Source organism: Formica exsecta, unplaced genomic scaffold (genome assembly GCF_003651465.1).
Source record: "Formica exsecta isolate Colony F162 unplaced genomic scaffold, ASM365146v1 scaffold864, whole genome shotgun sequence".
NCBI lineage: Eukaryota > Metazoa > Arthropoda > Insecta > Hymenoptera > Formicidae > Formica > Formica exsecta.
The window spans coordinates 33185-46434 of NW_021853636.1; the positions used below are offsets into that span (position 1 = coordinate 33185).

Here is a 13250-nt window from a genome sequence, read left to right on the forward strand (position 1 = left end):
TTCTATAATATATTTAATGTTAAATTAATTATTGTTGAATAATTTAGATTTCCTATGAGTACACCAAATTTATTGGAACAATGGATAGCAGCAATTAATAGGAAAAATTGGACACCAACATCATCAAGTCGCATTTGCCAATTTCATCTTAAGGATACTGATTTTTTTAATACTTCAAAAGTGAGAAGATTAAAAGCAGATTATACTTTCTCAAAATTTATACGGGGTGTCCCGCAACGTGATGTCCACACTGAAACTGTGTGTTCTTTGTGTCATTCTAAGTCAAAAAGTCTTAATACACATATGCCCTAAAGTCGCTTGTTTTGAAGTTATAGCGAAAAAATGCAAAAGTAGTTATTTCTCACACTAATGCGAGAAAAGCACCTTTATGACTTACCTTACCGCACTAGTAGTGCGGAAATAACAGGCATTACAAAAAATATTGTATGTATGGCATGTGCGGAAGACAACGAACTACGTCGCGCACATTACATTCGCTTCAGCTCATGCGGCAACTTCATACTCGACATAATTCATTGTTTTTCACACTTGCCACACAAGATAATATTAATAAATTGACTGTCGTTTTAAGTGAAAACATCGCATAAACATAGCTTAGAATTGTTACGAGATATCTAAATGAAAAATTTCCTGAGCGCTGGATTGGCTGGGGAGGTCCAATAAATTGGCATGCAAGATCTCCCGATCTATCTCTTCTGGATTATTTTTTGTGGGGGCACATGAAATCTCTAGTCTATGCGGATAAGCCAGTCAATCGGCAGCAGTCAGTAAATAAAATAACAGACGCTTGTAATAATATACGTAACGATGTGGAACTTCTTTTGCGTTCTACGACATCAATAATTCAAAGAGCAGAAGTGTGTGTAGACCAAAATGGAGTACATTTTCCAATGAAGAATATGCCGATATTCATTTTATTTATGGTTTCTGTAATGGTAACGCACGTGCAGCAGTAACAGAATATCACCGACGGTTTCCTAATCGCAGAGTACCAGATCGAAGAGTTTTTAGCAATGTCCACCGAAGCATTAAATTTACTGGTAAGGTCCCAAATAAAAATCTTGAGAGACCATTAAGGCGACATCGTCAAGTCGAGGATGCGATACTAGCAACGGTGGACAGAACTCCTACTATTAGTATCAGAAGACTTTCGGCGCAAACTAACGTCTCTAAAACGACAATTTGGAAAATACTGCGTGATTATGATTTATACCCATTTCATTTTATGAATGTTCAAGCTCTTCAACCAAATGATTATCCTGCACGCGTCAATTTTTGTCACTGGCTTTTAAGAAATCGGCAAATACATACAAAAATTTTATTTACCGACGAAGCTACTTTTACGAGAGACGGCATTACAAATAATAGAAACACACACGTTTGGTCACCACGAGAAGAAAATCCTCATGCTATTACTGAAACACATTTTCAAAATCGATTTTCAGTGAATATCTGGTGCGGTATAATCGGTAATCGTCTAATAGGGCCCATCATTATTGAAGATCATTTAAATGCTGAACGATACTTGCATTTATTACAAGAACAGTTGCCCGAACTTCTTGAAGATCTGCCTTTAAACATCAGAACACAAATGTGGTTTCAACTAGATGGAGCACCACCTCACTTTAGCAGAATTGTTACGAAATATCTAAATGAAAAATTTCCTGTGCGCTGGATTGGTCGGGGAGGTCCAATAAATTGGCCTGCAAGATCTCCCGATCTATCTCTTCTGGATTATTTTTTGTGGGGGCACATGAAATCTCTAGTCTATGCGGATAAGCCAGTCAATCGGCAGCAGTCAGTAAATAAAATAACAGACGCTTGTAATAATATATGTAACGATGTGGAACTTCTTTTGCGTTCTACGACATCAATAATTCAAAGAGCAGAAGTGTGTGTAGACCAAAATGCTGGTCACTTTGAACAATTTATAAAGTAGTTTATAAAGTAAATTATTGTTTAATTATTGTTTAATTATTGTTTAATTTAATCATTTATTATCCCATAAGGGACAATCTGAGCATTAAACAGAAGCGCATAAGTTTCATAGCCAGTAAATATTAGGTTATGAGCCCAGGACGCACGACTGTGGACTCTATTTTTGCGGATTTTGTCTAAGAAGTAAAAGAGATTCTGAGAATGATTTCAATTTCGGACAACAACACATCGAATATTATTCAATTCGATGGGAAAAACTTTAGTAACTGGAAATATAGACTAGGAATTCTTTTGGATGAAAAAGGATTGAAAAGGTATGTTGAACATAAATTAGTTGATATTTTACAATCTGCGAATGATTCGCAGCATGAAAAGATTAAGAAAGAAGAGAAACAATGCATTTCAATCATCGTACAAAGCATCCACGACAGTCAACTCGAATACATAAAAGATAAAACAACGGCAAAGGATATGTTTGACAATTCGGCTGCAGTATTCGAGCAAAAGAGTATTGCTGGACAGCTGTTGTTACGGAAACAATTATTGACGATGAAGATGCATGAAGGTGAGAATATTAATGACCATTTTCTTAATTTTGACAAGAAGATTCGTGATTTGAAATCGATTGGCACAACAATGGAAGAAATGGATGTGATTTGCCATTTGCTGCTTACATTACCAAAAAGTTATGATAATTTAATTACTGCGTTAGAGACAATGAATCCAAGGGATTTAACATTGGATTTTGTTAAAAGTCGTTTATTGGATAAACATGGAAAACGAAATATTAACAGTTCAAGTGGCAAATCAAATGAACCGCATGCGATGAATACAAAAAAACCCAAATATCGTTTGCTTCAAATGTGGGAAGTAAGGGCACATAAAATCTCGTTGTAAGTCCAAAAAGCCTTATAAATCGCAAAAAGCAAATGCAAATTCAAATAAAAATGTTGAAAGTGCAAATAATGTTTCAAATGAGAAACATCTAAGTCAAATTCTGTGCGCATTTGCAAAGGAGTGCAAACAAGCAAATACATGTAAGGCGATTATAAAGGCATGTCATGACAGGAATGGACAAGCGAAACAGAGCAACAACAACGATAACGCCATGCAGATTAAATTCATTTTAGATTCAGGTGCCACTGAGCATATGGTGAACAACAAACAATGTTTTGATAAATTGACGAATATGGATGAAATTGCAATCTCAGTAGCAAAGAAGAATCAAAAATTGATTGCCAAACAACATGGTAATATAACGGTGAAGACCTTTTATGATGGCTATTGGAAAACAAGAACAATGCAAGATGTTCTATTTGTTCCTAGTTTGAAATGCAATTTAATGTCTATCCAAAATTTAGTGAAACGAGGTTTCAAGATAATTTTTGATGGAGAATGTGCATACATCGAGTTGAATGGAAAAACGCAATTTGTTGCATATGCAAATGGAAAGCTGTATGAAGTAACTTTTCAAGTTGAACATGACATCTTCGCTGGAATTTCAGGTGAGCAAGTTTTGAACAACGCTAATCAAAGTCTATGGCATTTCCGTCTAGGACACCTGAACGTTTTTGATATGAAGAAAATGATCAATCGTCAAATGGTAAATGGAATGGAACAAATGATGATTAACACAGATACAAAATTTTGCAAAAAATGTATTTACGGTAAACAAACAAAATCATCTTTTCCACAAAATAAACGAGCACGTTCTCATCGAGTCTTGGAACTTATTCATACTGACGTATGTGGACCAATAAGTCAACCGGCTTGGGATAAATCTAGATATTTCGTAACATTTATGGATGATTTTTCACGCGCCTCTATGGTCTATTGCATCGAAAGGAAGAGTCAAGTTTTAGAAAAATTCAAGGAATTTGTGGCAATGGCAGAAACACAACACGGATGTAAGATGGCAAAGTTAAGAGCTGACAATGGTGGCGAGTACACGTCGCATGAATTCAAAAACTTCTGTAAACAGAAAGGCATTCAACTCTTATACACCGTACCGTATAATCCTGAGATGAATTCTGTGGGAGAGCGTTTAAATCGAACTTTACAAGAGAAAGCACGAACAATGCTTTTAGCCAGCGAAATTGATTGGTGCTTCTGGAATGAGGCTGTAATTGTGGCGAATTATTTAAGGAATAGAAGTCCAACAAATGCATTTGGCAAACAGTTCGTCAGCAAAACACCGGCTGAAATATGGTATGGCAAAAAACCGGATTTATCCAATCTTAAAATTTTTGGATCAGTATGTTATAATCATATTCCTGTGGACAACAGAAAGAAATTAGACGCCAAATCATCAAAGTGTATTATGCTTGGTTATGGCACATTGATGCACACATATCGACTATGGGACATTGAAAACAATAAATTGGTAATTGGAAGACATGTTACCTTTAATGAGAGATCTGTATTGGAACAAGCAAAGGAAATAAAGATCACAAATTCAGAGACGGCACAAGAGGATATTAAAGAAGATGACGATGATACATTGGTGGATGATTTGGAAACAACGAATGAAGATTTCACTGATGCGGTAGACACATCGTTGGATTATAGTGTCGACAGAAATAATACCCATGGCATCGAGGAAAACAACACTGAATTGCGTCGCAGCAGAAGGAAGGTTTAACCATCAGAACGCTATGGTGACTGGGAATATAACACATGCTTCGCACTATCGGCGCAAGGATATGTACAAAATGATCGGCTCCGTAAAGTTAGCCGGACCACTTTAACTTTTTGATAATTAAAATTATCTAATCGTTTGGTGGTCGTTTGGTGATGATTGGTAGCCTAATTAAAACGTTTTGTGGTCAATCGTTTTTTTTTTAATTAAATAATTAAAATATTGGTGTAAAGTTAGCCGGACATTTTTAATTTTTAGTCTAATCGATTAAATCAAGGCTTATTTGATGCAGAATCGTTAGGTAGTCACAAATCCTTTATTTACAACGTTTGGTAGTCCATAATTTATCCAAAAAGTAAAAAAAACCATGTGCATTGACTCTGCGCCTGCGCATGCCTTCGTCTGTAATGGCTTTTGCAGCCAGCGCGATGACGCGTCGCACGATATCCAATGAGGGTAAATATAGCGAAAAGGGGACCCAGCCCCAATAACCTTGATATATGTTGTCAAGGACATAATTCTGACGATAACTTTTTCTTCTAATTTAATCGTCGCTCGTTGCTTATTAAAAAGTTATTAACAAACATCACCAAACGACCACCAAACGATTAGATAATTTTAATTATTAAAAAGTTAAAGTGGTCCGGCTAACTTTATGCAGCTAAAATGATCCAGTTTCAATTAAAGAAGCAAAACAACGACCAGATTGGCAACAATGGAAAAATGCAATTAAGGATGAATATGCATCACTTATAAAATATAGTACGTGGTTATTATGCAATTTGCCTAGTAATAGAAAAGTAATCTCATGTAAATGGGTGTTGAAAATAAAACACAAAACGAATGGTGAAGTTGATAAATATAAAGCCAGACTCGTTGAACGAGGGTTCACTCAAGAAAAGGGCTTTGACTATAATGAAACATATTCGCCAACTGCTAAATTTACAACTTTTCGTGTATTAATGGCAATTGCAGTTCATTCTGATTATCATATACATCAGATGGATGTTAAGTGTGCATTCTTAAACGGTCAACTAAATGAGGAAATATATATGCAACAACCCGAAGGTTTTGAAGATGGCACTAACAGGGTATGTAAATTGCAAAAATCGATATACGGACTGAAACAAGCATCTCGTATGTGGAATGAGCGATTCCATCAATTCATGATAAAAATTGGTTTTAAAAGGTGCTCGTCTGATCATTGTCTATATACAAGAATTGGCAATGGAACTGTATGTTATATATTGCTGTACGTGGATGATTTGTTGATAATATCAAATGACATTAAAATCATCAATACGACTAAACGATTATTGTCAAATGAATTTGAAATGACTGATATCGGACAAGTTGACAACTTTCTTGGTGTACACATTGTTTATGATAAAAGCAATCATTCGATCAGTATGGGTCAATTAAATTATCTACAAAGAACTCTACAAAAGTTTAATATGACAGATTGCAAGGAAATAGCGACACCAATTGAAAGTGGTCTTAATTTGAAAAAGAGTGATTTGAATGAAAATTGCAATGCACCGTATCGAGAGTTAATTGGATGTTTAACATATGCGACTTTAACCACACGACCAGATCTGTGTGCTGCTACGAATTACCTCAGTCGATTTCAAAATTGCTACAATTATGAACACTTTAAACATGCTAAACGGATGCTTCGATACATCAAGGCAACGAAGGATTTGGAGCTAATTTATAAAAAACATGAAAACTCCGAAACGTTGATTGGTTACACCGACTCTGACTGGGCAACAGATAAAAACGACCGAAAATCAACATCAGGATACGTTTAAAAGGTTTTTGGTAATACTGTGAAGCGAGGGGGGGATTTAAGGCGGGAGGAGGCGCGAACCAAGCATCCATCTCTTCCGTGGCAGCGGCACTGTCGTGTCTGTGGCTGGCGTTTACACACTTCCTCAGCCCGACAAATAATTGTTAGAAAACAACATTTGCGGGTCTGAAAAAATATGCGAGGTACAAGTGGCTGAATCGGGAATCGAACCCGAGTCTTTCGCTTTCCGGGCAACTGCTCTTACCACTGAGCTATTCAGACCTCGCACCTTACGCCACTCTAACACAGTACATACGACTCCAGAGCGATGTTGGAATCTCGCTCAATGGATGCAGTGCCGATTGTCACGGAGAGACGAAATCCCCAGCACGTCTCCAGAGCGGTCCAAATCATAACGATTGAAAATTGGCGCCCGTAGCCGCTCAGCGATGAGTCTTGACTCACCACCAGTATGAATGGAAGCCTCCTCGAGTAGTCCATCCTAAACCACTACGCCTAAGCAGCCCCCTCTTTCTGCTCCCAATTAATAATACGATCTTCCACCGTCACCACGTGGTCATCAAGGAAACAGCCTACCGTCAGTTTATCATCAACCGAAGCTGAATATATTGCTTTGGCCAATGGCATTTGTGAAGGTAAATGGCTTCGTGGTTTATTACACGAATTGAATATCAACTGCAATGAAGCAACAACTATATACGAAGATAATCAGTCATGCATTAAGGTATCGGAAGAACCAAGGGAACACAAACGAATGAAACATGTTGATGTGAAGTACAACTTCATCCGTGAATCAATTACAAACGGCGAATTCAGATTAAAGTATATTAAATCAAACGATCAGACTGCTGATATAATGGCTAAGGGTTTAAGTCAAAAATTGTTTGTTAAACACAGAGTAAATTTAAACTTATTGTAATTTGAGTTAAGTACATATAGACTGATATAGTTAAGTAAAGATCTCATTAAATTAAGAGGCGGTTTTGGCTAGGGTAATTTAATCTTAATCTTTATGTTTGTTCCTAGCAGCGACGTTTTTTTGTTTCATAAGAAAGTTTCTCTAAAAAAAATATATAGAGCGCGCTACTGATCTTTCTCTGTCTAGTATTACGTTACATTCTAAGTATCTATCTCTTAAAAAGGAAAAAGGCCATGATAATTACTTCTTACCTTTTGGACAATAATAAAATAAAGGTCAATTATTCAATGGAAAGAATACGAGCTCATTAATCATTCATTATCCCATAACGGACAATCTGAGCATTAAACAGAAGCGCATAAGTTTCATAGCCAGTAAATATTAACTTTAGAGCATATGTGTATTAAGACTTTTTGAGTTATTGTTAGAATGACAAAAAGAATACACAATTTCAGTGTGGACATCACGTTGCGGGACACCCTGTATAATCAAAGTTCTGATAAAGATATGTGTAAGTATATTAAGAATTACATATGTATGTATGTATGTATGTATGTATGTATGTATGTATGTATGTATGTATGTATGTATGTATGTATGTATGTATGTATGTATGTATGTATGTATGTATGTATGTATGTATGTATGTATGTATGTATGTATGTATGTATGTATGTATGTATGTATGTATGTATGTATGTATGTATGTATGTATGTATGTATGTATGTATGTATGTATGTATGTATGTATGTATGTATGTATGTATGTATGTATGTATGTATGTATGTATGTATGTATGTATGTATGTATGTATGTATGTATGTATGTATGTATGTATGTATGTATGTATGTATGTATGTATGTATGTATGTATGTATGTATGTATGTATGTATGTATGTATGTATGTATGTATGTATGTATGTATGTATGTATGTATGTATGTATGTATGTATGTATGTATGTATGTATGTATGTATGTATGTATGTATGTATGTATGTATGTATGTATGTATGTATGTATGTATGTATGTATGTATGTATGTATGTATGTATGTATGTATGTATGTATGTATGTATGTATGTATGTATGTATGTATGTATGTATGTATGTATGTATGTATGTATGTATGTATGTATGTATGTATGTATGTATGTATGTATGTATGTATGTATGTATGTATGTATGTATGTATGTATGTATGTATGTATGTATGTATGTATGTATGTCCCTCCTCTCGAACCCGGACACCGACGAGCCGATCCGAGCGTCGAGCGAGGTGACCGCGTTACACATGTAATTGATTATACAAATTCAATAGATTTAAATGCAAACAGTGAAGAAGAAATTTCCTTAGAAGCATTTAGAAATGATAATAAAAAAAATGAAACATTGCAGCAAAGTAAAAAAATAGTAAAATATAACATATACGTTATATAAAAATCAGAGAATTATTTAATAATTATGTATTCTAATTTATATAGATTCAAATGAATGTAATATCAATATCGAGAAATTGACTTTAAACGAAACAGATATTACTGCTAGCATTAGTACGATGCACCATACAATACAGCCGAGTGATACAATATCAAGTAATAGTTGATTTTTTATACATAATTAATATATACATACCTAATTAAATTTCATGATTCTATATGAATTTTATTACTATATATATTTTCAATTTTTGTAATATAAATTATTTCTTTTGTTTTAGGCTTAACAAAGTCTCAAAAACGTAAATCTACTGATATTTTACAAAGAACGAACATAAAATGTCGTAAATTGGAAGATGAAAATAAAAAACTTAAAGCATTAACCAGTTCTCTTTAACACGAAATTATGAAAAACAATTAAATAATCAAGCAGATATGTTTAAAACTTCAATAGAAAAGAAGAAAAATATTTGGAAAAAGAAGCTTACTTCAGAAAAAAAGAAAATAAAATTATTAAATAAAAAAACAAATCGAAAGCAAATAAAAATTCATAACTTGATACATCAATTAAAAAATTCCAAGACAATAAGTAATGAAACGTATGAGATGTTAAGTTCAGATTTGGGTAACGTATCTTCTCAAATATTTAAAAATGATTATTAACTTCAACAAAATAATATGATGAACTTATAATTGAAAAAATATTATATAATAAAATCATAAAGGCTTAAAATGTTAAATAACAATAATAGTATATTGCGGGCTAATAGGAGCAGTGCGTAAGGTAGAGGACGCAAAATAAGTCTAATCATTAAAAATTAATAATTTAATAAGTACAGATATAAAAAAAGTCAAATGTCATCAGTAACTGAAAATTGATGCATAATAATCGGTGTGATATATATTTCAAAAGAAAAGTGGATAAAAACGGTACACATAATCAAAGATAAAAACTGTGACGTGACGTTTTTGGAACGTCCGTCACAAGGGCCGAATGGCCCGATCGGGAGCGAATTTTCGGGGGTTTGTGTCTTCCCGATTTAGGGAGAGAGCGGCCCGATTGCCAGTTCGACAAGATCTAGCCTTCGTTGGTTTTAAGAAGCGAAAATGTAAGCTCGTTGTGAGCCCGCGAATTAGTTGTCGGCACATGGTTGAGCGGCGAGATCCCATCCGGCGGAAAGGAAGGAAGAAAGAAGAGGAGCGGCCGAGAGCGGTTGCACATCTAGAGATGTGGCACATGTACGCGGTTCGCGCTTGTGTGCGTTACCCCTTCCATTGCTGAGCCGTGAGCCGCGGGACCCGTTTCTGGCATCACTGCCTACAGGACTCTCGCTCGGCACTGTTCGGCGAGCTATCAGGAAGGACGCAGGTCCCTAAGAGCGTGCGAGCAAGATCGGATCTTTCGAAGGAAAACCTGAAGTATTCCTGTCGGTGGGACGAGCGTCGTCGACCAGATATTGTTGCCGATTTATTGTAGGTAATTAATTTGAATGAGTCGCACCCTTAATAGTTGTCGAGCCACGCGTTTTGATGAATTAACTTTTGTGAATTTTGAGTAAATTGCGTCGCAACGGCCGACGGGCACTTGCTACTCATCCGGATTATAGAAAATAGGCTCTCTCCATTTATTTCGCGGCCGCCAACAGTCATTAATGTTATGGCAAATTCGATTGATGTGCACTCGCTCCGTTTCAGTGGCTAGTAACTTTTTGTTACCAGACGCACATGTTTGGAGCGCGTAATTTAATACTGACCCGAGTGCGGTTATTTGCACTGACCTGGGAGCAATTACAGGCACTGATCCCAATATAGTGCATTTAGTAATTTCTTTAATGGTGCTCACATGTGCAATATGCGACTTGTAATCAACAAGAGAGCAGAGAAAAACCTACAATAATCAAAGATAGTACCTTCTGCACTAGTGCAATGTATTTCAACCGAATGTACAAATAACACTGCACTGGGATAATGCAGTTCAGTCGAATACGTTTTCACTAGCACATGTTTTTAGTGCACTATCAACCGAATACACATAGAATTCTGAACCAGTACAGGGGCCATATTCTTGAAAAATATCGCATACGATATTTGTCATTGCGCAACTAAAACGTATCGGAAAATAACTGCGCAATGATAAATATCGTATGCGATATTTTTCAAGAATATAGCCCCAGGGCAAGCCAACCGAATACTAAATACTGAAAGAGTGCGCACTCAGTGCGCACTAGTGCATCCAATCGAATTCGCCATTAGTTTCGTGTTTGTGACTATTGCATGTTGAAAATTATAGGGATTTTTACGCTCACGCGATCGATATTCCGAATCGCGTAAAGTATTGCGTCACGCGACTCGTACACCACAGTCATTCTCAATAGTTTTCGTATTCTTTCTGTGCATTGTTAGCGTGTATTTTGTGTGTATTGTAGGAAATGAGAGTAAGAGGAAAGCGAAATTCTGAAATATCGTGCAGAAAATCTGTCGGGAGTCTTTGAGCCCGCTATTAGTTTCCGCGAGTCACTCGAAATATATATTACGTATTTCAACGCAAAGGTCGTCGTCATTATTATCGAGGCGTATACCGGCTCCCCGCGAGCCAGCTAAAGGACTGATTCGAACCGTGTCATCTAGAATTATTTAGTATATCGAAGCGGATTAACGGGCGTGCGTAAAGTAGTTACCGGCGCATTCGAGGGATTTCTTTAGTTGTCGCGGCCTAAATAAGTCTCGTACGGCGGAAATTTCCGCGACCGAAAAGTCGAGTTACAGCACGTAAGACGTCCGGTAATTTAATACGATTGCGCACGGTCGTGTCGATCTCCGTGGAAATAATATATTTTATTCGACTGTAAAATAACTACTGTCCTCCAAGATTATTACTTATGCGAACTGCTTTATACTCTTGTTTCTTTTAATATATTATTGTTATCTTTATTTCAAAACGTTGAATGCTTTATTTTGGCTCCCGTGTTCTCGATTCTCTATTTTCTCCCGTTCCCCGACCCACCCCCTCTACCCCTTGGGAATACTGTCTAGCGGCGTATTCTGCCGTCGCGTTAATTATCCGTTCCGCTAATTTTTCTCGTGTTTGCTGTCGTCTTACTTTATTTACGATTAGTCGTGTTTTAGTAATTAACATGTGCGGTTTGTTATTTTGTCTCCTTCTGTGGTCTCGCATTCTCATGGTGAGTGCTTCCTTTTCATTTAAAGTTCATATATCACATAACAGCGATGACAATGTTGTCAGATGGAATGCATCTTATGTGCTGCATCCTTTCTAACGACCGGAACCGATAGGAACCCTGACTCGGAGATTTGCCTTTGGAGCACATGATTGACGCTAACATTAAGCTCCAAATTTGACGACTCTTGATTTTTTCTTTTATTTGTAACGTATGTTTTTATCTTTGATTACGTGTACCGTTTTTATCCACCTTTCTTTTGAAATATATATCACACCGATTATTATGCATCAATTTTCAGTTACTGACGACATTTGACTTTTTTTATATCTGTACTGAAGATGGCCCGGAGATGAACCGAAAGGTTTATTTATTAAATTATTAATTTTTAATCATTAGATTTATTTTGCGTCCTCTACCTTACGCACGGCTCCTATTAGCCCGCTATATACTATTAAAATATTATATATATTGCATGATTATCAATGAGTTTGTACTTATAAAACTGTTTAATTAATATTGCTTGCACATTGATATTAACTAACATATACATATTTTTTAATATATTTCATACCAAACAATTCATTAATACTTTAGCAACAATTCATTACTTTATTACTTATTTTAATCCATATCTGTGTGCATCATTACCAAATCTGTCTACAAAATCTATCTTCGGTAAATATGCATATTAGGTTACACCTCACCGATGACTTTGACCTTGACATATGTTGTCAAGGACATGACCCTGAGTAACTTTTCCTTATAACTTAACCGGCGGTCTCTTATAGTTTCTGAGATATTTAAAGTTAACATTTGGATAATAATATAGAGACAGAGAGACAGTCCGCCCCACAATTGTTGCATGGATGAGAAAGTATATGCGTGGACGCAGTGAGTTCCGCCCCCCCCCTATTTCTGATTTAAAACTAAAATTTGATTTGGGTTAGGTTAGGTTATATCTTCCGGAAGTGGAGCCCCCCCCCCGTAGGGGGGACGGAACCCACTGTGTGCACGCATATACTTTACAAAGCAAAGCGAAGTCTGCCCCACAATTGTTGTGTGGATGGGAAAGTATATGCGTGGACGCAGTGGGCTCCATTATAAAAAAACTAGACACATAGGTTTGCGTTGAACCTCGCTTTGCGTGGAAAGTAAAAAAAAACCCAAAGAGCTTCGTCTCTGGAAATATAAAGAAACACTTTTTTCACGTCTGATCTACATAAATACAATGTAAACAACCTTTATTTTTCTTTATTTTATAATAGAAAAATCATTAAAATTGTGAAATCATAACTTTAAATAT

General features: G+C 36.0%; 1 protein-coding gene across 1 annotated transcript in view; it reads left to right on the forward strand.

The window, feature by feature from the left end:
- Positions 1 to 9162, forward strand: part of LOC115244773 (THAP domain-containing protein 1-like) — a 9283-nt gene extending 121 nt beyond the window's left edge. The window contains exons 2-5 of the mRNA XM_029822703.1: positions 48 to 215; positions 7806 to 7837; positions 8811 to 8906; positions 9047 to 9162. Of these exons, the coding sequence (XP_029678563.1) occupies positions 48 to 215; positions 7806 to 7837; positions 8811 to 8906; positions 9047 to 9162 (412 nt within the window). The remainder of the gene's footprint in view (positions 1 to 47; positions 216 to 7805; positions 7838 to 8810; positions 8907 to 9046) is intronic.
- The last annotated feature ends 4088 nt before the right edge of the window (positions 9163 to 13250 follow it).